The sequence below is a fragment of the Polypterus senegalus genome, chromosome 13 (assembly GCF_016835505.1).
Source record: "Polypterus senegalus isolate Bchr_013 chromosome 13, ASM1683550v1, whole genome shotgun sequence".
Lineage (NCBI taxonomy): Eukaryota > Metazoa > Chordata > Cladistia > Polypteriformes > Polypteridae > Polypterus > Polypterus senegalus.
Window position 1 is genome coordinate 133,100,258 of NC_053166.1, and position 26,991 is coordinate 133,127,248.

The 26,991-nt window shown below is 38.4% G+C and overlaps 1 protein-coding gene across 1 annotated transcript in view; it reads right to left on the reverse strand.

Annotated features, from left to right (window-relative positions):
* The window catches only part of si:dkey-26i13.8 (kinesin-like protein KIF19), a 74,949-nt gene that overhangs the window by 33,159 nt on the left and 14,799 nt on the right, over nucleotides 1-26,991 (reverse strand). The window contains exons 6-12 of the mRNA XM_039774902.1: nucleotides 24,554-24,690; nucleotides 23,067-23,192; nucleotides 17,823-18,017; nucleotides 14,010-14,162; nucleotides 10,383-10,505; nucleotides 9,183-9,342; nucleotides 4,617-4,791 (exon numbers count right to left, since the gene is read on the reverse strand). Coding sequence (XP_039630836.1) covers nucleotides 4,617-4,791; nucleotides 9,183-9,342; nucleotides 10,383-10,505; nucleotides 14,010-14,162; nucleotides 17,823-18,017; nucleotides 23,067-23,192; nucleotides 24,554-24,690 — 1,069 coding nt within the window. The remainder of the gene's footprint in view (nucleotides 1-4,616; nucleotides 4,792-9,182; nucleotides 9,343-10,382; nucleotides 10,506-14,009; nucleotides 14,163-17,822; nucleotides 18,018-23,066; nucleotides 23,193-24,553; nucleotides 24,691-26,991) is intronic.

Sequence of the window (26,991 nt, forward strand, 5' to 3'; positions counted from 1 at the left end):
CTAACTTTTTGTTTTTGCCTTAGATTTTGAGTTTGGACATTTTTGGCATGAATTTTGGCAGGTTTTCTATGCTGTTCTTTTTTATCTTGCAACTTTGAGTTCCCCTAGTTCATTGGCCTGTCCTTTTAAAGAGAAGCCTTTTTGTTATTTTGTCACAATAATAATAATGTACTGTGAGACATTAAACAGCCTTGGACAGAGAGGTCATTCATACAAATACTCATACTGGTTAATAGCTAAAGTGCTGTGAAGAGGCTGTCTTGTTACGGCCCTGCCTTTGTCCATTCTGATAGCGGTCACTGGACATTGTATCTTTGATTGCCGGTACAACAAATAGTTCTGAGCAGGCATCAGCCAAAGCACTGAGGCCTCATGCATAACGCCATGCATAGAATTCGCACTATAACATGACGTAAGCACAAAAGCCACAATGTGCTTATGTATAGAAAAATCCAGAGGCAGGAATCTAAGCGTTCACCAACATCCACGCTCTTCTGTTACATAAATCACGGTCAGCGTGAAAAGTAATGCTCGTGCACGTGTGTGCTGTCCAGCCCCGACTCCTCCCAGAATTACGCCTCTTTGAATATGCAGATCAATATAAATCGCCCTTAAGGTCAGCGTTCTGTGAAAAGACAATGGCAAAAGCATGGGGGAAAATATAAGAATTCAGAGAATATCACATGGAGGCAAAGGAAAAACATACTATTTGTTGATTTAAACAGTGGTATAATCAAAAAGAGGAAGCTGATCGAGTGACATAGCGTGTTGGACAAACTTGAAAGCTCAAGTTCACAAAGTCGCACAGTGCCCGAAATAAAGTCACATATCAAAGTCACTGTGAAAAGGCAAGTTGTAGCCCACCGTCTGAGTGTCATATGAAAGCTTATTAGGGTACAGACAAAAAAAAAATAAATAGGCACACAGTGGGAAAAAAGCACAAAATGTCAACTTTAATCTCGAAATTTCCACTTTAATCACGTAGTTTATTTTTTTATTAAAGCAGAACATTATAAACTTCATCTTAAAATCATTTAATTTACTAGTTTCTCAAATCCCATTGTAACTGAAGTAGCACGTTAAATGCTTTGTTTTGTATTTCATCTTCTATGTGCTCTATGTGTATGAATCACTACGTGCTTCCTTTCTTTCTCTTTCTCCGACAAGACACAGAATCCATTACATTCGTGATATTACAGCTCTCTGAATAATTAAAATACTGAGATGCATACGTGATATCTTCATGATGATTGGAATGATAGCATGTTATTAAACATGGGAACACGGTGGTGCAGTGATTGTTCATGTCACACACAAGATGCTGCTGCGCAATGCGCAACCTTCAATGAAATAATTTATTGTAGTAGTACTGTCTCTTTCAAACGTATTAACCTCCAACTCCTGTCCTTACTTTTCTTTCTCCAAATACCCAATCGCCACACAATCAGCTCTGTAATACACGTTAAACCATCTGTAAGCTTACAACAACGATTCTTCAAAACTTTTAAGGAACACTGAAATATCTTCATAGTATGTGTTTAATTATTCTGTCTGTCTATCCTTCCAGTGTCGCGCCAGCCTCAGCAAATAAACAGCGTGAGGCAGGAACAATACGTGAACTTGCTAGCGCTGCGGCACCGTGTCCTCACGTTTAATTATTAACAATACAGATTATTTAAATGAGGTTAAAGTTTTATCTGTATAATACAATCAACATATTTTTGCTGCATTTCATCTTAAAAATGATATCGTCATCATATGTAAATACGCACTTTATAAAGTGGCACAGGTTGTGCAACATTATAACTGTAGTGCAAGTTTACAGTTAGGTAATTGTACTTATAAGTACAAACAGTTCTACAAGGAGCAATTGATTGAGTGCGTTTGTAGTTCTTGGGATGAAACTGTTTCTGAACCGCGAGGTCCGTACAGGAAAGGCTTTGAAACATTTTGCTGTGGCTGTGGCTGAGGCAGTGTGTGCTTGATGCTGTATACCGATAATTGTTTTTCTGATCAGCTGCTGCTGTGATACCCCACTCAGATACAGTGATATAAATACTCCGAGTGGTGCAGTGAGAGTAATATGGAAAAAGATGATCCGCTGTGGCAACTCTTAACGGGAGCAGCTGAAAGAAGAAAAAGGAGGTGCAGTGAGAGTAACAACGCTAAAGCAGTTATGGTATTTGGAATACTATGGCTATTCCCTGGACCTTTATATTGTTACAGGTTAATTACAATCAGATGCATTAAACTAATAAACAATATGCGGTTAAATTTCAGTGTATTTATAAAGCTGCGTCAGGAATGTGGATCTGAAAAAGAAAGGGTAATCACACAGGAACAGTAGCACTGCTTTGACGCTGGGTGCCGCCAGTCTGCAAAACCGAGCGGAGAACTTGCGTACGACAGGGTATGAGGTACCGTGGAAATGTGCATGGCTTTATGCCAACTTTAGGTTTTATACATCGCGATTTGAACGTGGAAACGGTCTTATGCAACATTTCTGTGCGTACGCACCGTTTATAGATGAGGCCCCTGCTCTTGTGAAAAGAACGGAGATAAATGCCATCAACTCAGAGAGGGAGAGACAAGTATGTTGTACCACGTGAATGTCACTGGGAGAATAAAACTGAATAATAAAAGAACAAGCGCTACCTTTTACAAGTACAATGGAACCTTGGATTGTGAGTAACTTGGTTTGCGAGTATTTTGTAAGAAGCTAAAATTTTTTATAAATTTTGACTTGATAAATGAACAATGTCTTGCAATACAAGTAGTACATATACGCTTTGTCTGCCAAGCGCAGATCACAACGGAGCTGATGGTTCTTCTTTCTCTCGCTGCAGGATTGTGGCAAATCGTCTCCCATTCTCCATCTGAGTCGGCATGCCTCACTCATATAGTCAACATCCGTAGGGTAGTATACTGTTTACTACAGAACGGTGACCACGTGTGTGTGTGTTGTAACGTGCGAGTCCCTGTCTTCCACCCCAAAACACGAAGCTGAGTCTCATTACTTTAGCAACACCAGCTTTATTCAGCTTGAAACAGGAACAGCACGGTTATTTATTATAGTGGGATCTGCCACTAACTATACACAGACACCACAGTCAGGCAGGGTAGGGGCCAAGTAATACTGTGCCCTGTGCGTTTATAATGTTCCTGTGTTACCCATCAACGGCAGGCACTTAAAGCATGTCCGCGATCTTTTTGGATTTGCTTTTATGGCGAACTGCTACAGCGCTTGGAGCCTGCGGTTGCTTCAGGACGCTCTTCCACCTGTCGTACCTGTTGGGTGGAATCCCAAAAGAGTTTAGAAAGTCACTCACACCAGCCATGATTCTTTTCAAAGGTAAAGTGCAGGTTAATTTGTTTTATATATTTTTACTTTATATTTTGTATTAATCATTTTTATATGAATAGTTTTGGGTTGTGGAACGAATCATCCGAGTTTCCATTATTTCTTATGGGGAAATTTGCTTTGATATACGAGTGCTTTGGATTGCGAGCACATTTCCGGAACGAATTATACTCGCAAACCGAGGTTCCACTGTAGCTAAAATTTACATAAAGTGTTACAGACTCAAATGTATGTTTTTATTATATTATAGTAATAATAATAATAATAATAATAGCAGCTCAGTACTCAAAACACAGAGTGCCCAGTCTCGAACCCAGGACCTTCAGGTTATAAGGCAGCAGTTCTTACCTCTGCAGCATTCAAGATTATGTGTAAACTCCCTGTCGATTGACATTTGAGTTTGGGATTATGTCTCATTGACAGCCATATGTAAATCAAATATGTTTATTTTCTTTGATTATATTCTTGAATAAAAGCACACGTGTTTATCTGATATTTGGAATAAAGTATTCACACAATATACACTTCACATCATTATTAGTATAACATGGAAAAAGTTTCTGCTTTAGTTATGTGTTCAGCATTTCTTGTTAGCCATTTCCTTTAATCCTACAATTATCCAGATCTTTGTAGACATGGAATACACATGAAATGCATGTATTCCAAATAACAATATACTGTATTATTTATCATATACAACTCCAGGCACCTCAGACGCAGATAAGGAGCCTTGGCTTGAGCTGGGAGAGTCGAGCTCTGTCAAGGGGCGGATTGGACAGCAAGCTGCTTGCTGCTTGTGCTGATCGACACATTTACAAAACAAAAAATGCTGATGGGGAGTTGCAAAGGGATTTAAGGTCGGCCGAGATTACAAGTTTTTTCATAGGCTTCAGGAATTCTAGTGTTAAATATTTTTAAGAGTCTGTAGATTAAAGCAGTTCTTTTCATCATATTCTCAGATAGATGGCTGTGTTTCACAGTTTCTATGACAGAATTTTGATTTCTACCTCACTCACTGACTTTATGTAGGTACATGTTCTCCCAGGTCTGCATAGGGTTTTTCAAAGGTATTCCTGTCACTGCCCAAAAATATATTTAGATTAAGTGGCAAGTTTCAATTGACCCATTGTGAGCGAGTATAAGCTCCTATCTTTCCCTCAGTGTAGCAGGAGTAGCCTCTAGCTGTTCCTGAATGTTTGTCTACAAAAAAACATGCCAACAATGGATTCCAAAAAAGCTTTTAACATCCACTTACTCTGCAATTGTTAAAAGGTGCCTAGATGTGTCAATGTGTAGCTGCATGTTCGAGTTCTCCAACTCCATGAGACTGCGCCGAATTTCCATCTGCTCTCTGAACGCATTTATCAGTTGTTCCTTTACTCGACCCATCTCCTTACGGCTGTACTGGTCTGAGTCCTGCTGCACTTCAGCTATAAGAAAAACATTCTGTTAATGGAAATAAGAAAGCCATTTCTTGTACAATGGAACCTTGGATTGCAAGTAACTTGGTTTGCGAGTATTTTGCAAGATGAGCTAAAATTTGTAATAAAATTTGACTTGATAAACTAGCGATGTCTTGCAATATGAGTAGTACATATACGCATTGTCTGCCAAGTGACATGTGATCACAACTGAGCTGATGGTTCTTCTTTCTCTCGCTGCGGGATTGTGGGTAATCGTCTCCCATTCTGTCTGAGTTGGCGTGTCTCATTCATATAGTCAACATCCGTAGGAGCGTATACTGTTTATTATAGCATGCTGACCACATGTGTGTGTTGTTACGTGTGAGTCCCTGTCTTGCACCCCAAAACACGAAGCTGAGTCTCAGTACTTTAGCGACACCAGCTTTATTCAGCTTGAAACAGGAACAGCATGGTTATTTATTGTAGTGGGATCTACCACTAACTATACACAGACACAGCAGTTAGGCAGGGTCGGGGCCAAATAATACTGTGCCCTGCGCATTTATAATGTTCCTGTATTACCCATCAACGGCAGGCGCTTATAGCATGTCCGCAATCTTTTTGGATTCGCTTTTATGGCGAACTGCTACAGCGCTTGGAGCCTGCGGTTGCTTCAGGACGCTCTTCCGCCTGTTGTCCCATTCGGTGGAATCCCAAAAGAGTTTAGAAACTCACTCATACCAGCCATGATTCTTTTCAAACGTAAAATGCAGGCTCATTTGTTTTATGTATTTTTACTTTATATTTTGTATTAATCATTTTTATATGAATAGTTTTGGGTTGTGGAATGAATCATCTGAGTTTCCAATTATTTCTAATGGGGAAATTCACTTTGACGTACGAGTGCTTTGGATTCCGAGCACATTTCGGGAACAAATTATGCAAAGCAGTCATGATGGTTAGTGATGCTGACTCACAGAACTGAAATCCTGGGTTCAAATCACCTGATCATTGTCTGTGTATAATGTCTGGGTGGGCTATACTGCAGGTTTGTCAGTTTTTCCCCTGTATCCAGGTCACTTAAATTACTAATTGCAAAATGACGATGTGTGGGCTTTTGTATGAGTGGGCCTTGAAACACACTGGCACCTTGTCCAGGGCTGCTTCCTGCCTTGTGCCCAATGTTGCCAGAATAGGCTGAGGCCTTCCTATGAATCAAAACAGTATGATATGAGCTGTAATTACTGCTTATATAAAATATTATATTTTGTAAATTTGTACCTTGTAAGGATCTTAGATACTCAATGTTTTGTCACATACCATTTCTGTGTTTGTGTTTACACTGTAAAGTGCTTTTCTGAGTCTACTCTCTATACTATACAGTAAGTCTCTTATTGGTTATCCAAGGGCTGAGATAGGTACCTAATGATTTACAGCAACAGACAAATCCTACTATATAATGTGTTTGACACAAGCCCTTAATGGGACAAAATGTGTAGAAGTTACTGGAATGTGCTAGATGGCTACTTTACTCGATCAGGAACAGAAATCCTCGAAGAGATTCACAAACAACAGACCTCAGATCTTTCATTGTGACCATGGCAAAGGGAAATCATTCTTGATATAGAACTAGGAAACTCACAGCTTAACTTCATTTAAATGTGATATATAAATAAAATATGTTATTATTATTTATTAGCTAAATGAACATTCTGTGACAGGAGATGCCTGTCCCAGTGCCAATATGATCCTGAACGAAGTGTGCTAAAATCCAAGTTGTTATAAAAGACATACAAGGGAGGAATAATCAAAGGAAAAATATATGTTATCAAAAGAAGCACAAGACAAAACCAACCCTAACTGCCTCAATATATAAGTTTGGACAGTTTGCCCACTTGCCTGCCATTTAAGCTAAAGTACCCCGAGTACTAAAGACTGATAAAACTGACCTCCTATTCTTCCCCAGGTCTACTGTATTACATCACAGCAACTTGAGCCTTTGCTCCATTTCACCAACTCCAAAGACAATGGAACACCTGCAAGGCTTACCTCTAAATATCACCTTAACGTCACATAGGCAGCAAAATCATGGAATCAAACTGAAGGTCAGAAGCATCTCTGAAAATCCTTACAACTGTTCTTCTTGAGCTTCTTCTAACAGATACTGGCATCAGTATCTGAGCTCCAGTTTATGAATAAAGGGCCAGGTGTTCTTGTGGCATTAACCTTGCCTAATATCTAAAAAATTCTACGGAACCCCAACTATTCCACATGTGAACTCCTGGCTACTGCCTGAATGTTTGAGGAATCTCTACTACCCTTCTGTCCATTCTCCACGAACTTTCTCTTGTTTCACTGTGCATGGAGAAATTACTTCTGCAGTTCTTGTTAAAAACAAATAGCATATCCCCCTTTGGTGGTGTTTTACCACCAGATATTTATCAACTCCAGTAGGTGCAAAATGCACAGTACCCCAATTTGTTTTTAATGCTCTGAACAATTTTGTCCTTCTTATATTTTGGAGAGTTTGTCTTTAAACATTTCTATTTGTAATCTTAGATCCTCTAACACTGGAATACTTTTATTATTATTACTGTATTATTGTTCTGATTGAGGAAACTGCAGGGGGATAACACTGTTCTCGTTGCCTGGTAAGGTCCTTGCTAGGGTCATCCTCAAAAGGATCCATGATCACTTCCTCGCCTACCAGCAAGTGGAGCTGTCTTGTTTTATGCCTAAGAAGTCTACCATTGACCACATCCTGGTACTGAAGATTCTCATCTAGTGCAAATGCAAATATCAGTATAGTTTCTCTGCAGACTTTTGCTGATTTTCTTAAAGCTTTTGATTCAAATAACTGAGCTGCCCTGTCGGACATCCTGAGACTTTGTGGGATCCCCCAAAGTTGCTGGATATCTTTGCCAGCCTGTACAATGATATTGTGAGTTCTGTGCAGAGTGGAGACTGAACCTCTGCATTTTTATCAGTTGATTCTGGAGTTCGTCAAGGGTGTGTTCTGCTCCTACTCTCTTCAGTGCTTGCATGGACTGGGTGTTGGGCAGGGTTCTGGGGTCCAGCAGCTATGGGGCACCTGTTGGTGAAGAAAGATTCACTGATCTTGACTTTGCCGATGATGCTGTGATCTTTGCGGAGTCGATGGAGGCTCTGATCGGGGAATCTCAAGAGACTGAATGAGAAGTCTGAGTGTCTGGGCTTGAGAGTGTCCTGGATAAAAACCAAGATCCAGGCATTTAATGACCTCTTAGGTACGGCCATCAGCAGTGTGTCTGTCTGCGGTGGGAGTATCGACCTTGGCATTAACAATTCACATCTCTGTTGACTTTTCCTATGAAGTCAGTAGAAGGACTGGGAGAGCATTGGGGGTCATGAAGTCACAGAAAAGCAGTGTGTGGCACTCCCAATATCTCTGCAAAAGGACGAAGGTCCAAGTCTTTACAGTTCCGGTGTTCCCTGTTTTGCTATATGGTTGTGAGACATGGATGCTATCCAATGACCTGTGACGAAGACTGGACTCCTTCAGTATTGTGTCTCATCAGAGAATCCTTGAGTACCACTGGTTTCACTTTGTGTTGCTCGAGTGGTTGCTCATGGAGTCCCGAATGAGGCACCTCACCTGCATTGTGAGGGAGCGTCAGTTACAGCACTACGGCCATGTGGCATGACTCCTTGAGGGTGATCCGGCTCACAGGATCCTCAATATTGAGGACCCAAGTGACTGGACAGGGCCAAGGGGATGCCCACATAACACAGAGATGGTATTTTACGGGTGGTGGGACTAGACCAAATGTCTGCCTGGAGTCTGCCAACTGGGATCCCAAGCTGTTTCGTCATGTGGTGGGTGCGGAAATGTGCTGTACCAGTGCATGCTCCCCAACCTGACTATTGTTCTGAGAGCCAAGAAGGAAAGAACTGGTGTTATGCTTTACCGATAGATACATAACCTGGTTCAGAGTTCCATATTAAAAGGAATGCTTGCTTGCATTTAAAAGTAAGATTTGAATTAACTGCACCAATTATTTGTTTAATTAAATATTTCATTTCAGTTCCTTCTAAAGTTAATTGTTTAAACTTTTGTAAGCTCTCATTGGACATGATTAATGTAATTCTGTGGCCTCCAGAAACTATTTTTAATGAATCTCCTGGATTCACCGCATAATTACTGAAATTGCTGAAACTCCAGGGATCACATCTGCTACTCAGGCCTTACTGAATACAGCCGTATGAAAGTTCTGTCAATAATGACGGCTACCCCTGAATACAAATGCATAATTTTAAAGTATGTAATAATTTCTTGTTGATTTTAAAACATTTGTTTGCACTTGGTATTTGCTTGAACTCAGTACCTATTAATCATATGAATCATATGTACTTGAAAAATACAAATTCACAGGTTGCACCTTGTATATCTCTAATATTTGCCTTTTCCCCTTTTTTCATCTGGTTCTGTCCCTGCTCATCAATCTTGGCTTTTAGTCTCTCAATCTCTTTTCGAAGGTCTGCAATGATGCTGGTATACTGGGCAATGTGGTAAGAGACATTTAACAAATTGCGTTTCACCTGTTATAAAAACATAAACAAAAGGGAAATCTGAAGCAAAAATGTGTTAACCCAAGTTATTTTACATCAAATTACATTAGATGATATGAAGGCGCAGTGCTTAGTGCTGCTGTCTCACTGATCCATTATTCAGGGTTCAGATTCTGTGTCTTGTTTCTGCTTGTGTGGAGTTTACACATTCTTCCATGTCTGTGCGAGTTTTCCTGTGGATACTCCAGTTTTCTTCTCTATCTAGCAACACAGGTTAGGTTAACTGGCAGCTGTAATTTGACCCCATGATGTTGTGTGGTGAATGTAAGGGACAATGTAATGAACTAATACTTTTTTAAAGGCTGATTCCTCTCTTGTGCCTATTGTTGCCAGAACTAGCATTGGTGCCCTGTGACCCTAAATTGGATTACACAAATTTAATTATATACAATTTAGTTATATGTTTTGTAGAAATCATTCAGTCTCATTTAATTAAAATGTCATTTTATGTGTATGTTGTTACTGTAATTGCAAAATGTTAATGTAAAATGCAATATTGGCACGGACATACTATATGAGAAGACATACTGTACAGTATACAGTAGTAAGAATGAAATTTCCATTTGCATAACTCAATATTCTCAAAGCCACTTAACCTAAACTAGGGATGTGGGGAGCTGCAGCCTATCTCAGGAATATTACACTCAAGGCAGGGACCACTGCAGCGCCCAATCATGTGTACAGCCACATTGGGCCAATCTGACATCGCCAGGTTAACGAAACACATACTACATGTCTTAGAAATTATGGCAGGAAAACCAGCACAAACACAGGAACGACTTGCAAACTCAATACAGAAAAGAACAAGATTTGAACCCGCGGCGCTGGATCCATGACACAGCAATGCTATTATTTGCATGTATTTATACACATCATTACTGCATTAGAGAAAGTGCAATGAATTATGAAAAGAAACTATAAACAAATATAGCCATTCTTCCTTTAGTGGTCAAAATTTGCCACAATGTAAAATTAATGAATCATTAGAAACAAAACCAGCTTTTGCTTACCCTTGTTTTGATGTTTTTTGCACGGTCTGCATAGATAAGGGTAGTTCTAGATTCTTCAAAATATGAACTAGCAGGGCTTATATGGGCAATCATGACAGTTCTGCTGTTCCCACCTAAAGAATCCTACAGAACATATAGAAAATGCATAATATAAGCCAGACATTCAATGTTTATACTATATAGCTTCTTTCATAATGAAAATTTTAGAAAATTAACAGTTGCTATTATTCTTTCTTTTTTTTTTCCCCTTCCCTTGATCTTTATATAACTTTGATATATAAGTGTTTTGGATATGTGTCTTTAAAAGTAAGAAAAGTGATTACAAGGCATATAAAAAAATGTTCTTAACATTAGATCATAATAGTTTGCACATCGCCTCTTGGCAAGTTACTTCAGGCACGTCTTAGACCTTTCTCAGTGGACTTCTAAAGTCTGAATATCAGGTGTCGGAAAAGTTGCCATTTGAGAGTATAGACTACTCATATGGACTGTACAGATGATAGACAAAATAATAAACACTTATCCATATATTACAGTCAAGTACCTAATATGGAGTAAGGTCCCTCTTTGTGTTCAGTAAAGCTAAAGTTCATCTTAGACTTCTTTCATACAAGTCCTGCGATCTGAGTACTGAGATATTTTACCATTCCTCGAGATGAAAAACCTCCAGGTCCTTCAGGGAATGAAGGAATCTAATCTAATCTACTTCACAATCTATGCTAGCAAATTTAACATAAAGGTTCAATAATCTGGCGACTAGGAAGGTGTTTGAATACACCCTGGTATTCAATGAAACCGCTCTTGAATAATTTTAGAGGTGAGATTGGGGAGTACTATCAACATGGAATAAGAGGACAGGTAGATGATAGGTTGTGAAAGCAGAGGTGGATGAATAAAGTAAAAGAAGACTGTGTAACAGTCATCTGGAATATGTGTGCATCACTGTGAGTTTGTACCTTTCCCTATTCCTGTAATTAGTGGAATGGTTTAATTTGTAAAGCCGGCCAATTGTACAGGGGGAGGGGAGCACCTGACTCAGAGGGCCAACAGACTGTACGGGAAGGAGCCAAGAGTACGTAAATGGGTGTCGGGAAAAAGAAGAAGGGAAGCACAGAGTCAAGTGAGAAGTGGACGCCATCACAGGAAAAGGCAAGAGGGAAAGGATTGACACCGCATGGAAACGTCAGGTGAACCCTGGTTTATTTCAAGATGAATTATTTTTACTTTATGGTGAAAGGTATTCAGGAGAGGACCTGATGGGTCAGCACAGGAACTGTTAATCTATACGTCTGCCGGAAATGGAGGTATGGTCGGTGCCTCATTCCCCACCGCAGACTTAGCTAGACATTCCGTTCAGATAATATTTAAAGAACTACGAATACCTTTTTTTTTTTCTCTTGCTCAAATATCTGTATTAGTAGCGTATGTGTTTAAGTGTTTTGTGCCATGATTTGTGTTGGGTGGGAAGCGATGCAGCACGATATTATGTATATAGGGTTTTTTTGTTACAGTAAGTATGTGTATCGTCTTCCAATAATCATTTTTTTACTTAACCCTACTTTCACTGGTGTGTCTCTATACTTGGGGTGGTATAGTAGAAAAGTAGTGTTGGTCACTCGCGCCCCGGATTGGTTTTCTTCTTTTTCCTTTGCTACCGCTCTAGGAGGGCAGCTCATATTATAATCGTGCCAGTTCTAAAAGTGGTACAACTGGAGGCAACAGGTTGTGGCTGCTGAGGAGATGCAGGACCGAGCTATATAGAGAGAGCTGATCAGGCACATAGACGATATCTAGAAGTGTGAAGAGATGATGAAGAAGAACAACAACAACAAGATGACAGGTTACACATTTACATGACCATGCAGAACAATCATCAGACCTAATAAGTTCAATGGATGCCTATAACATTATGGGTCCTGCACCATGATTAACTGTTGGCAATAGGCATTGTGAGTTGAAGATCATTTCACCAAACAAACCCCATCTGAATGTATGGAAACGGCCAAGAAATGACACACATTACTTGTCCCATTGCTCTGGGTCCAGGGGTTTTGTTATTCTTAAACCAGGTTATAAATTGTGGCATAGCCCTGGAGACATGCCCTGCCATAAATTCCAGCTTTGTGAAGTTTCTGATTTTGTTAAGACTGGATTACAGGGCCACATATTTCATTCTTTTGTAAGTTCTGAAGCTTTACTTTTGTGGAATTTATCTACCATCCTGTGATATGCCTATCAGTAAGCTTCTTCTTGCTGTCACGCACGTGCGAATAGGAGGACGTTGTGTGGACCAAGTAAAGGTAATTCCACGCCAGGCCAGGGGAGGGCAGGGTGCATTAAACCTTCTCCTGCTATCTCTACAGACCAGCTGCGGGAAAACCTATCTGAATCAAGAACATCACTTCCAGTTCCGGCGCCTAGAAGAACGTAACTTCCAGTTCCGGCGCCTAGAAGAACATCACTTCCAGTTCCGGCGCCCAGAAGATTGTCACTTCTGGTCCCGGCTCCCAGGCTGATGTCAGAGAAACATCACTTCCGGTCAACCTACATCACTTCCAGTTAACATACTTCACTTCCTGTCTGACCATTTAAAACCGCCATCTTTTCAAACCTTCACCAGGTCTGTTTTGGACTCCGTACTGTCATCATCATTAACTGAACTTAAAAGAATCCTTTGCAGCTAGGAATATTATACGGGTGGCTGCCCCTAACCTTTTTCTACGTGTGTCGATTCGCTTCCTTTTACATTGCAAACAATGTTTCCTTTCGTTGATGGACTTTGCCCACATTGGCACACGCAGTCTTTATTTTTTGACTGTTCCCCTTAACATAATGTTGCAATGTTTGTGACACCTATAGTTTTTTGTACTATTTACAATCTTTAGGACTCTGTTGTTCACCTCGTGTTGCTTTGAACACTTACATATCAAGCTACTAATTGACAGATCCCTTTAATGGCTAACATATATAGATAATTGGGAATCAACCTAATAACACTTATCTTGGCAGCTGCATTTGGAATAGGGACTCAGTTACTTCAAATTAAGCCCCTTTCGCATGAGGTCTTTTTGTTATTTGTCCTCCCACTGTATGCCCTCTGCTGTGAACTGTCATTCAGAACCTATTGTGCTTGTACTTGTAACTGTTGGAATCAGCTCAGGCTTCTTTGAAGGGTATAAGCAGTTTATGTAAAGGATAAAAGTTTATAAATGATAGAATTCATCTGTTCAAATAATAACCTGGAGTAGATAATATTTAACACTGCTTGGAAAACATCTGGCAAGCTATGCTGTGTTGATACAGCATAAACCAGACATCTACACATCTAATAAAAGAACAATTTAACAATATTTGCTGTGCTCGAAGGAAAAGGTTGTTTATTATAACAGTTAAATGTATGACAGTCTCCTTATAAGTGAAAACTATGAGGACTGCTCCTTTATATTAATGACCCAGACAAAAAATACAGGAGCACGTACTGTCAGGTATCAAACCAGGCTGGTGCTTGACATTACATTTAATAATAGTATTCACCTTCAGATGCAAGTAGCGATTAGTGTACCTGCTGGCCAATGAAAGTAAAATTTGTAGCAGCATCTGCACACATGAGAATAAAAAATGATTTACCTTGAGTAGTCGAGTAAGCTTGCTGTCTCTGTAGTTTACGTAGTGCACTCGGTTACTTCCTTTCTCACTAAGAGCATTGATACAGTTCCCCAAAGCAAGCAGTGAACGGTTGATGTGTGCACCTTCCTTCATCCTTTTTCCTCGATTTTGAGTCTATAAATGAATGAGTGCCAACATCACACTGTTAGGTGTGATCACTGCTAACACAGAATAATAATGAAAGTAACAGTTTGAATAAAAAATGACCTTAAAAACAACCTTAATAAAATAAGTGGTTGATAAGTAGAACAGATTATGATGTCACAGTGGCATCCATGAAGAAAGAATGTACATATTACAATATGTTTATGTTACATTTGTTTAATTAGAAGAAGGTTTTTTTCTGATGCAGTTTACACCTCACAATCTCACTTCTAATTGTACTCATTAGTGACGGGCACTGAGCAGGCTCCTGTCAATCATGGAGAATCCACTGCATCCAATGAACAGGATCATCTCCAGACAGAAGAGCAGCTTCAGCGACAGACTGATGTCACCTTCCTGCTCCACTGACAGACTGAGGAGATCTTTCCTCCCCCACACTATTTGACTCTTCAATTCCACTGGGGGGTGGTAAACATTAACATTATACAAAGTTATAGTCTGTTATACCTGCATTTTTATCACTCTTTAATTTAATATTGTTCTTTATGTATGCTGCTGCTGGAGTATGTGAATTTCCTCTTGGGATTAATAAAGTACAGTATCTATCTTCCTTCATATACTGGGGCTCAGGTTAACGATCTTGTTCAGGGTTCACATGGTATGTCAGCAGTTCAGACTAAACCAGCATCCTGCTCTGCAGTCTCATACCTTCATCATTACGTCATTCTGTTATTTAGGAGAAAACTGTAGAACTGGAAATCAATAGCAACAAATCACACAACCTGACTTTAGCGGGATTGCGAAAAATTCAACAGTTATTTGACTGACAGTGCTATGCATTAAGCAAACCATTATCCAACAAGGTCAGATAGCTTATGCCGTTTCTTAGAATTTTACATATTTTGAAAACACAGTTTCTCTGTTACTCTCCTTGCTGAAAAAACTGGCTAAGGCTACAATTTCTATTTGAACTTTACTCCAAACAAGAGGGTCACTGCAGCATATCTTTTTTTTTTTAAGGGAATAATTTCAAAGTTATTTGGAGTCATTTCTTCTATAAAGAAAATCTGCTTTAATTAGCATGAATCAGTTATTAAAAATTGCCTTAATATATGGCAAAAACAGCAACTCCCCAGAGCTGGGGTGCCAAACTCAGTTCCTGAAGCACTTAAAAGTTTTCGTGGAACATACTTTGTTTAATTGGTTTAAATTGAATTGTTTTTACCATGCCAAACCTCCAATTACAGTATATACTCGTGTATAAGTCGGGTGTTGAAACATGAAAAATCCATCATAAAAATCAGACCCCCACTTATACACCAACCTCGCACCAGTTTCTCAGACACTTTAAATTTTGTTGCAGCAGTGCAGTTACCAATTTCTTTCGCCACTTCAATGACTTTTAATTTAAAACCCTCTTCATATTTTCTTCTGATCGAACGCTCCATTGTAGATAAGGGATGCTCTTACGATAAAAGTGTATGAGGGTGTGACATACAAAAAACACAAAACAGTGCAAACATCGCTTCAAAATAGGTTGGGTATTACCGTGTGGTCATGTAGGCACAACACATAGAAAACAAAATGCCGTGTGCTCCGTGGTTACTCTCTCAGGCGGGTGTTAGCATATCATAATCTCCTGGGCCAATAGCGTGAGCCTTCCACATTCGACTTATACGACCGACATTATAAAATATCAGAAATTATACAGTAAAATAAAGTCCCGACTTATCTGTGGGAGAACGTGAACGCGAGTATACAGTATATGGCATTTATTTTTTCTTTAACCAGCTGCAATGAATGAATACTGGGATGCTTTATGTGGAAAGTAGAAAAATATTTAAATGATGTTTTTAGAAAACAGAACGAAATAGTATTTGAAACATCTGATTAACAGCAAGAAGTGGCTTCAAATAATACAACTAAATGCATAGAAAAGCCACTGTATCCCTCCAGGACCCGAGTCTGAGACAGAAGCCTAAAATGCATCCATTAGCCATAGACTGTTACGTAAATACCTGACCAAAGATTTTATTTCTCTTATTAGACCTGGCACAGTTCAGAAGATTTTTTTTTTAATCATACTAACGTTGAATATCTGAAAGACCTCACACATAATGACAGATTTCACTAAGCATTTTACTGCATGTATAATTTGCATGTGGCAAAACAATTGACCATATTTTTTCCCATCTGTCTTCAGTTAGCAGAAAACACACACTATAAAAGATTTAAAGCCTGTCCACAAAGAATACATGTATAACATGTTAACTGATTCACAGTCTCATTTTGGAGAGCCCTTATTCTCCAAATATGGTTCCACAAACAAATTCTCAAGAGTAAAAACATGACTTCAAAACAAGCGCCCTGGACCACAGGCACATTAAAACTGCCAGTCTGTGTATCTGAGTGAGAAAGCAAAAGCAAAAATCAATAGTCCACCTTGTTCAGGAGAAAGAAGCTCACTTCTTTACCTCCTTTACCTAACTTCTTCCATTTCTCTCTCATTGGCTATTAGTTTTTTTTTTTACACATGATATCATACAGTATATTGCAAATAAAAAATTAATTGTTCACCCCATACTACAAGATTTGGAGTCATAAATATTTAACATCTTCAGTATTCACAATTTTTAATTATGGGGCTATGACTGGCTTGTGAGCAAAGATTAATCACTACGCACCTCACATTATAAGAGAATTTAACAAGATAATTGTTTTAGACCTCCCTGAAACTGGGACACCCTTTCTAAAAGCTGGAAGGGCTGAATCAGACCCCAGATCATAAGTAGCATTATAATATATCCAGTACAGTCATCTCTTTAGGAGCTGGTTATATGCCAGCACAGTAATGCAAGACGTTAATCTGGCCTTACTATATATATCGTATTATCTAAGGATTTACAGACCTTATGCTGAAATAGGGACCATTGAGAGGCATACTGTGCCCAGTTATGCCACATTTGACCATTTAAAAATGAAGCTGAGTACATAAATAAATGGCCTACTATAGTATGTGTTTGTTCATTACTTTACTGTAACACTTACATGGATTTTTAGGGTTATTTACTGTATTTGTATTCACTATTAAAAAAGGACATATAGATTCTGAAGAAAAATTTAATTAGTCTTTTTTAGCATATGCCTCAGACTTCGAAACTGTTTCATATCAGTCACAGTAAACTGAATTCTTGCTATTAAGAATGAATCACAATTAATTCAACAATAAATGAAGATTTGTGCCCAAGAAATGCATAACAAGTAAGCTGTTGAAAGTTACAAGGACAACAGCATACTTTCTGTAGCCAGTATTCTGAAAAGAAGCCTAATTTCAGTTCACTGTGAATTAATTAGAAGCACTGCAGAAAAAGATGAATAACCACTTTGTTGTTACTCTCTAAGTCTCGTTAAGATCAAATAAAGGGTTTGTTAAGATTTTGCCTCATAGTAGAATGGGATAGTGTTATAAACAGGATGTTGTGGATGGAAATACTTAAAGCTAGCAATAAAAAAGAAAGGCATCTTAGTATTGTCTTTGCTCATTTTTGCAATGTTACTTCATAGTTTTTCCATGCTAGATTTATCCAGACATCTTTACTAACCATATTATACAGAGTAATAGTTCAAATCAGCATGCTGCAAGCATCACTAATGAATAACTTTTTTAACCTGAGACGCTCTTTCAGTTCCTGCCAGGTCAATCATGAAGAGTCTGCCTATCCGCACTTCTTCATTAATATTTTTTATCCGACTCTTCTGCTTTACAGTGACTTGCAACACAGCATGGGAGCGAGATGATGTTTTATTAGCAGCAGTTGGCTCCTGCGTTCGTTCCCTGTTTCCTTTGGTCAACAGTTCCATAATCTGAAAGAAAAAGATTTTTAATAACCATCAGTGCCCACAAATAAAAAGGTGAAGGATCATGTTAATACATTGTATTCATGCAGTTTTATACATAGGTGCCATTTATGGTAATGGGGGATACTGTGTCAATTATATCTTTTTTACCAGCCCTAAAGGTAGATGCTAGAGAAAAATTGTGATGATGAAACTGAGCTGAAAATCCATCTGCAACTATAAATTGCTCCTGGCTGCAAAAGTCAGATCTGTATTTAACCTGTCAGAATAACAGGTAACTTATACTGGTAACAGCAAAATCGTAATCTTACTGAAGAAGCGCCACAAACTTCTTCACCTCTTTAATGCAAATCCAAGAAATAAACTGACTAAACCAATATAATCACAGAATCCAAAGCAAATGAAGTGTAATATTTATCTTTAATCGCTGAGCTTTGTTATATAAACCCAATATCATCATCTAGATGCACAATGTCAGAATGTATTTCAGACTGGAAGCCGACCATTGAGAAAAGCCAGGAGTGAACATGAAGAGAGCATCAATGAATAAATTAATAGATGGTAGTGAACAACACAGGACAGGAATACCACAAACCACATTTAAACATCAAATGAAAATGTTGGTAAGCAAGGAAAACCCTAGAGGCACTGGCACTATTTGTCATGGAAAGGCACCCGATATCTCATTACAATCACTAATTAAATATACACTGGTAGAAACTGGGGTAATAGATGGTCACTGGGGTTTACCACTGCAGCCGCATTACAAGCACCCTGATGTCACCACAGACTAGCATTGACCTGTTATGGCTTATTCATGTTGAGTCCCAAGTGGTTGATAATGTGGAAAGATAAACATTTCCATACTTGAACATGCTGATCTTTGGGGTACGTTTTCAGGCAAATTGGGTCTGATTTTTTTTTTGTGGATATTACTCATTTTCTAAATATTTTTAAATCTTTTTGAAGGCTAATTTTAAAGAAACCTAGGAATTGACCTGGGATATTTACCCTCATGGCAAAATGCATTTTCTTAATTTAGTAGCAACCTAAAGCATATCCTTACATAATGAAAAACTAATATAGCATTTGAGAATAATGATGCAAATTTAAACTATATGTATAAATTCTTCCATTCATACGTCTATCTATTTTCTAACCTGGATGGGATGCCAGATTCAACATTGGGCACACTCACCTGCTCGCCCACACTGGGCCAGTTTAGAGTTACCAATTATCTAAACATGGCATTCAAATCAATCAGATGAGTGAAGAAGCCCATCTACAGGCAGGTAGAATGTTAAACTTTACAAGAATTGCCCAATCCAGGATTTCAACTGAGAGTTTTGAACCTGTAATGCAGCTCTAGTAAAGCCAACAGCTCTTATTGTAGCATTCAGTTTGTGAAGGTGTGACTCTAGGGTAAGTAACTTTGCATGTGAGTTAAAAACAATGGCTCATGAGATAATTCAATACCATATGTAAATCTGATAAATGTGTTCCTTTACAGCATAACAGCATACTGACACATGCTGAGCAGCGATTACTAATGTGAGGAGGGCTGGGTGGGGCAGATACAGCAGCAACTGTCGTATGTCATATGGCCAAGATATTTACTCGGCAGAATTCTGTGCTGAGGCAATTCATGGATGGGGACTGTATGTTGGTACTATGCATTTTCCATCACTCCTTATCCCCTGCATTCATATTGCAATGACTGGTGACCTCTAAACAAATTTTTTTTTTTCTGTATTGCTCTATCCTTATTATATTAATGTTCAATAGCTCATCTCATTCTCAAAACTGCTTAATCCATTTAAGAAATATAGGGCATTGCAGCCTTGACAGCACTGGGCGCCAGGCAGAAAACAGCCCTTGACAGTTTGCCAGGCTGCCAAGTCTACTCACACACAAACACACACCCACACTCAGCCAGTTTGGAATCACTAGTTAGATTGAAGTGCACATTTATGGGGGCTGTGGAGAGTAAACCAAACTACACAGAGGAAAAAACTCACACACACAGGGAGAACATAGAAACTTCACAAAGAAAAAGACAGAAAGCACAACTCCTTGGATGAAGAATGTTTAACCGGGTTTTCAACACCAGACTCTTTGTGTTATCAGATTAAATTATTAATTTTGACATTTTAGTTGATAGTTGACTCCTAAGCCTTTCTAAATATTTAGATATTGAGGCCACCAAAATGAATGAATGATGTAATACCACTCCGCACTTCTGGCTAATTCGCATTTGTGTATTAAGTGGTGTACAGAGTACAGATGATAACCTTCAGAAGAGCAGAAATGTATGATATGGGCTGATCTTCTTTCATGACAAGATAATGCCAACCCTTAAGAAACTGAACTATTGTGAGTACTGGGCTGCAATGGTGAATAACAACAACAATTTATTTATATAGCACATTTTCATTCAACAATGACAAAGAAAAAGTTACAAGACAAGAAAAACAATTGAGATTAGGCAATAATTTTAAAGAATAAGCAACAATAATTTACTAATAAGAATAAGTAAATGAAGACTTCTAAAAGCTCTGTTCTGAGTTTTTTGCATTTTTCTAGAATGGCCTGCATGGACTTCAGAACTATCAGTGAAAAACACCACTTAGTGATATTTTTGTGATCTTCTTTATCTTATACTCTTGCAATTCTTTCTTTGTTAGGAGAAGTGTCCCTCATAATGAAGATGTCTTTACCCACAGACCATGTATAGTAGCTCTAAAGCAGGTAGACAATGACATTCACATACCACTGACTTTTCTACCTGTTTTATCATTGCATTAGTTAATATATTTTTGTCTTAAATGATTTAACCAGGAATAAAGCCACTGTACATTTTTAATATTTATGTATTTATAGCTTAATTTATCTGTCCATTTTCTTGTTGTCTTGTTGTATGAAAGTCATGGTGCAACATGCTACACAGGGTTCTGCCTAGGTCTCTTTTCAAGGGATTGAGCGTCAAATCCTTCCAAAAGGCATGCATATTCAGACCACCTCAGCCACCTTTTTCTGATACAAAATGGCAGTGGTTGTACTTGGAGGACCTCGTGGACTACCAAGCTTCTCCATTTGTAAGCTTATGGAGCAACATCAATCTGAAATTTGCTCCCAACTATCATACCCCTTTGGTCACAGCCACTAAGTGAAGACTGGGCATGATAAACTAATCCAGTACATTGAATAATAAACTGAAGCATCAGCTTCAGTCCAACAGCCCTCTAACAAGGGGTAGCTGTAGGCCCATATCTGAAAAGAACAACCAATGCTTATTTGTAAGAGGTATCTGAATTAGAGGTGCAGATTGTTATCCTGACCAATTCATCCTTCTAAAGGGGACAAATGAAACTTCAGTTAGATGGGGCAAGTACATGTAATACACAATAATATTCATTCTGCAGATACCGCCCTCAAGGAGCAAAATGATACCATCTCCAAGGTTTATGTGCAGCTTGGTACCTTATCCATAAAAACTGTCACTAAAAACAACACTCACCTTTTTTTTTCTTTTGTTTTAGATATACATTAATGCATCAACCCTTGAGATTAATTTAAAAGCCTTGCTACATTAAAATAACATAAAGCAAAATTATTGCAAGATTCCAGAATTTATGGTCTCGATCTTTCTCTGGGTCACCCCTTTTTTTCAGAACTGAACTCATCTGCTCTCCTGTTCTGACCTCATCTAATCATATCTGATGCAATCTGCATCCCTTCTCAATTTGTGCAGGATTGAGTTGTTAATGTAACAATAGCAGAGATACCTGTGAGGCTGAGACACTTCTCGGCAGAAACTTTCATTTTAAAACAAATGTGTCAGGTGGCTGTCTTTGTAAAACCAAAATAGTATGCACTCACTGCAATGAACAGCTAGCCATGCCAACCTCTGCAGAGTTTGATAAATATTCTGAGCTTCCAAACTTCTGCTAATGCACCATAGCATTGTTGTTTTGTAATTATTGTAGTGATGATAAAGTGTCACATTATTAAGCTGGCTATGAATACTGAAAGGGCGGGTCCTTGTGTGTGTATTATTTGCAAGGAGATCAGTTTCTGAGATTTTTAATTCCTGTGTTTTTAATGCTGTTTTAGGGTTATTTGATGTAATTGATCACTTTTCCAAGCCATGCATTAAAAAGGTTTGGAACGCTGTGCTGCCTAAACCTGTAATATAACAACAGTTGCCTCAACAACAAAGGTCCTTCTTTTTCTAGGCATTCTAGAGCTCCTGCAACGATAATCATTCAAAATACCCATGACGAGTAATCACCGAGGCATTTCAAGGTTGTGCTAAGCAATGTTATTCATCCATCCATTTTCCAACCCGCTGAATCCGAATACAGGGTCACGGGGGTCTGCTGGAGCCAATCCCAGCCAACACAGGGCACAAGGCAGGAACCAATCCCGGGCAGGGTGCCAACCTACCGCAGAAGCAATGTTATTGATTTCATAAAATAGAAACTAAATATTAAAAATAAAAAACAACCAAACTTATTTTCATACAACCTGACAATAGACTCGGGATCTTGTGATTCAGATGGTTTGTTATTCATGCAAACACTTCAAAATCAGTCTGTCATGTTCTTGTTCCATGCTGCATTGTGCAGCTGCCTTTTTTCTTTTTCATACTATGCACAGAAACAAATCTACTCTAGCATTTGAAAATGTGAATAAACTTGTGTGCCTTAGCAACTGGTTGAATGTTAAGAAGGAAAAATAATGATGACAGTGGCCTTGTGCAATGTTACAGACATGTCCAAAATATTGCGTTTTGTTTTTGATAATTTTGACAATAAATAGAATTTCTGAAATCCTCAGAGAATTATTTCAAGTACATCATGACTGACATTATTATACAGTATTTACTGTACAGTTGATCTGATGATGTAGTTCAAAGGACATAATAATGAACCTTGTGAAATATGCACTGTAATGTGTGATTAAACATGATTAATTTCATGATCAAAGTGTGATTAATTGTGATTAAGAAATATAATCTCCTGACAGCCCTACATACAATACATTTAATTTTACCTCTTCAGCATTATTTGTAGAGACTTCTGTGATTCCTGCTATTTGGATTCCACCTTTAGCATCTTCTCTTAAATCCAGGAAACCAGATGCAGGGTTCAGTAAGTCACGAATTACTTCATTATAAATCTTAAAAAAAGGATACAAGGTGCAATATTAAGAGATGTTCTCCTTGATTTATTAAACACATATTGATTGGATTTTCAAGTATAACTGTCAAGAGGTGATCCAGACAAAAGCCAACGTCCAAACCTGACAGCTGGCCGGGAGAAGAAAGGAACATTACCCCGGTAAGAGGGAAACAGAGAGATCTGGATAACGCAGTGAGTAACCTAGAAGATCATAAGGGGGTGGACACCATGTTGAACTATTTGGACTAATATAGCTATATCAGGGGAATTGATCCAACTTCTCAAATGCAGTGAATATTAGGGACATCAAGCCAGGCCTTGATGCATCCTCCATACCATTCAATGACTGTGGCATTTCTCCAAAAAAGAATCATTTGGGCCCTCCTTCCCACTGGCAAAGACAGATAGTCCAGAATAGGTATGGCAACCTTGCCCTTTATTATGACTTCAGAGGCAATAAGAGGATGCTATGACCTGATTTACACTATCCTATGGTTAATGTAAACTACCCCACCATAAATATTATTCTACAGCTTGATCCAATAGATATAACAGTAGCTCTGGATCAGAGGTTAGTGAGATGAGTTGGTTGGTGGACTGAAGGCTCAGTGTTGCGAAGGAAGAGAGCAGAGTTGGGACATAATTTGAACAACAGTTCAGACATTACATTTTAAGGAGATGAGAAACTGAAAGGCAAACACAGTGGTCTTGGCAACTCCTATTTAGTAAGACCCAGTGGGGCTGCAGGGTTTACTTTGTTTTATTTCTCATCCATCTGTTACATTTTTTCTCCCTATATTTAGGGGCAGGCAGGAATAGGGCACCAGTCCACCGCAGGGCCCAGTTACACATGCATACAAGATCAATTTATGGTCCACAATTAATCTAATTAGCATGTCTTTGGTGAAGAGGGAAGAAAGTCAGGATACCTGAAGGAAAACCCACACAGGCATAAAGAGAACATATAAACTCCACACTGACATCATCTAGGCACAGGAGTCAAATCCAGATACTGAATCAATGAGGGAGCAGTGCTAACCACTTCACCCTCCAAATCTGTACATACATTTGTCATTACAGCACTTTTTTGGATAACGTTTAGGTTTCTTGAAATTAATCTGGGTGGGAGGTATGCCTCCACAGTGGATGGAGAAATGGAAGACTAATTAAGATAAGATGTCACCTTTATCAATCAGTCAGTCATTACCCAACCTGCTATATCCTAACACAGGGTCACGGGGGGTCTGCTGGAGCCTGTCACCTTTATAATAACCCATATTCAGAATTACAATTAGATGAACATTTCATATTCAGTATGTGATTTGCTATACAGTATAATTCACAAGAAAATATTTTTACCTCTAAGTATGACATTGAAACGTCATAAGCCATGTGATCACTGCTGGCTTCAATACAGTTAAAGAGATCATTTAAGGTGCGCACATAGATGCCAGGTTCGGAGTCTATTCCTAACATGGTGTAAGTCTTTCCTGCACCTGTTTAAGAAAACAGATCAAAATGTATTAGTGAGTTTAAATTTTGAAAAGAGGTTGAAGGACCTCCAAAAAATAATGCTTGTAAAAGTCAGCCGATGTCACCAAAACTAAGGCTAAGAGAGATTTGTTGATCTCTCTTTTTCCATTACTGTATCAGGGAGATAGAGTCAGCCATGGCAGTGTCCATTGCAAAGCAAAAAGTACCCCTAAACCACAGTACACTTTACTCTTATCACTGCATATCTGGCTGACATCGTAATCCAAGGTGACTTATAAGGTCAGGATTCAGTGCAAATGTTTATACACTTTTTGCTTTACCATTGAAGCCCAGTAGAGTTTATTCTGCTTTTAAGTCCTTTATACCATATTGATCGCCTGACTTTCTTATATTAGTTACTGCTATGCACACCTTTGGGATGTGGAAGAAAACCCAAGCATCCTGAGAAATCCCACCCAGAAATTGAGGGAATGCACAAAACATTGGAAATGAACTTAGTTTCAAGGAGCTGCAAGGATCTAGCATTATGAATGTGCCACTCTGCTCTAATATTTATTTCAGATAAGTAAAATTTTAATTTATTCTGAATTATTTTGCCAATGTGCTGTGCATATTATAAATATTTGTCATGGTCATGCAGGTCTCTTTCACTGCAGAAATTTAAGGATACACCAGGAAAGAATTTTGTGATTATACAGCATTTTACCTGTTTGATTTTACACCCTTAGTTTTAAAGAGCTATGAACAGAAAATATCCCTGCCTACACCTCCCTCTCCATCCATTCCACCTTAACTACTTGAATTCACTGCAAGACGACTGCTATTTGTTAGCAAGTCAGCATAAGAGCAATTACTCCATCCTGGGAGTGCCTTTACTAACTCTTGCATAAAAGACAAATGTGAGGCTCTTTATGGTGATTAAACAGGGTTACCCATTTCAACCCCAACCTTTTATGCTATGTTGTCTTTGCTTATTTTTATATTTATTACACACACACACATATACACAGTATATACTACATATACACTACAGGTTAAAAGTTTTACAAACACTCAGTTTTTCCTGTTTTTATTAAAATTTATCCATTTCAAGTAAACTGCATTTTGATATCTCTAAACATTTATGTGAATGGCCATTTGTTCCTTTTAAGTTGATTTCTTTTTTTTTTTTTTTTATTTAATTTTATTACAATCAATACATAGCAATCAAGTTTTTACAAAAAAAAAGAATTATGCTAAGAACAGATCGATCCCCACCCTTGAGAGAGAGAGCAAGCCAAATGGTGTAAAATTTAAGGCTTGTAAAAATACCTAAATCAACAAATTCTCTGTGCTTTATAAAATCATTTCAAAATATTACTGATTAGATCCTGCCATGTTTTGAAAAAGTCTGCACAGATCCTCTAACTGAGTATTTGATTTTTTCCAATTTTAAATAATATAACACATCAGTTTCCCACTGACTTAAAAGAGGAGAGTTTGGATTCTTCCAGTTTATCAGAATAAGTCTGCGTGCCAACAGTGTAGTGAATGCAATCACAATTTGTTTGTCTTTCTCCACTTTAAGACCCTCTGGAAGAACCCCAAACACAGCTGTTAATGGGTTAGGAGGGATTGTGAATCCAAGACTGTCTGAGAGGTAATTAAAAATTTTTGTCCAGAATAATGTTAATTTGGAGCAGGCCCAGAACATGTGACCTAGTGAGGCTGGGACTTGATTGCAGCGTTCGCAGGTTGGATCTTGACATATGAACATTTTGGAGAGTTTTAGTCGAGACAGATGTGCTCGATATATAATTTTGAGTTGTATAATTGTATGCTTTGCGATATGGAGCTTGAGTGAATTCTCTGCATTGCTACTTTCCACTCCTTTTCTGATATATTAATTGAGAGGTCATTTTCCCAGTGTCCTCTTGGATCTTTGAAAGGGAGGGATTGTAAAAGGATTTTATATATTGTAGAGATGGAGTCTAACTCCTTGAAATTGAGCAATAATTTTTCCAGCGTGGATGAGGGTGCAAGATGAGGAAAATCTGGAAGGTTCTGTTTAACAAAGTTCCTGATTTGAAGATGGTGAAAGAAATTTGTAGCTGGAATGTTAAATTTGGAATGTAATTGTTCATAGGATGCAAAGACGTTGTCTATATAAAGATCTCTAAGCAAGTTAATTCCAAATTTTTTCCAGATATTAAAAACTGCATATGTTTGTGAGGGTTGAAAGAGGTGGTTCTTTTGCAGGGGTGCCACAGAAAGAAGCTTCTCCGTCTTAAAATGCTTTCTACATTGGTTCCAGATTCTAAGTG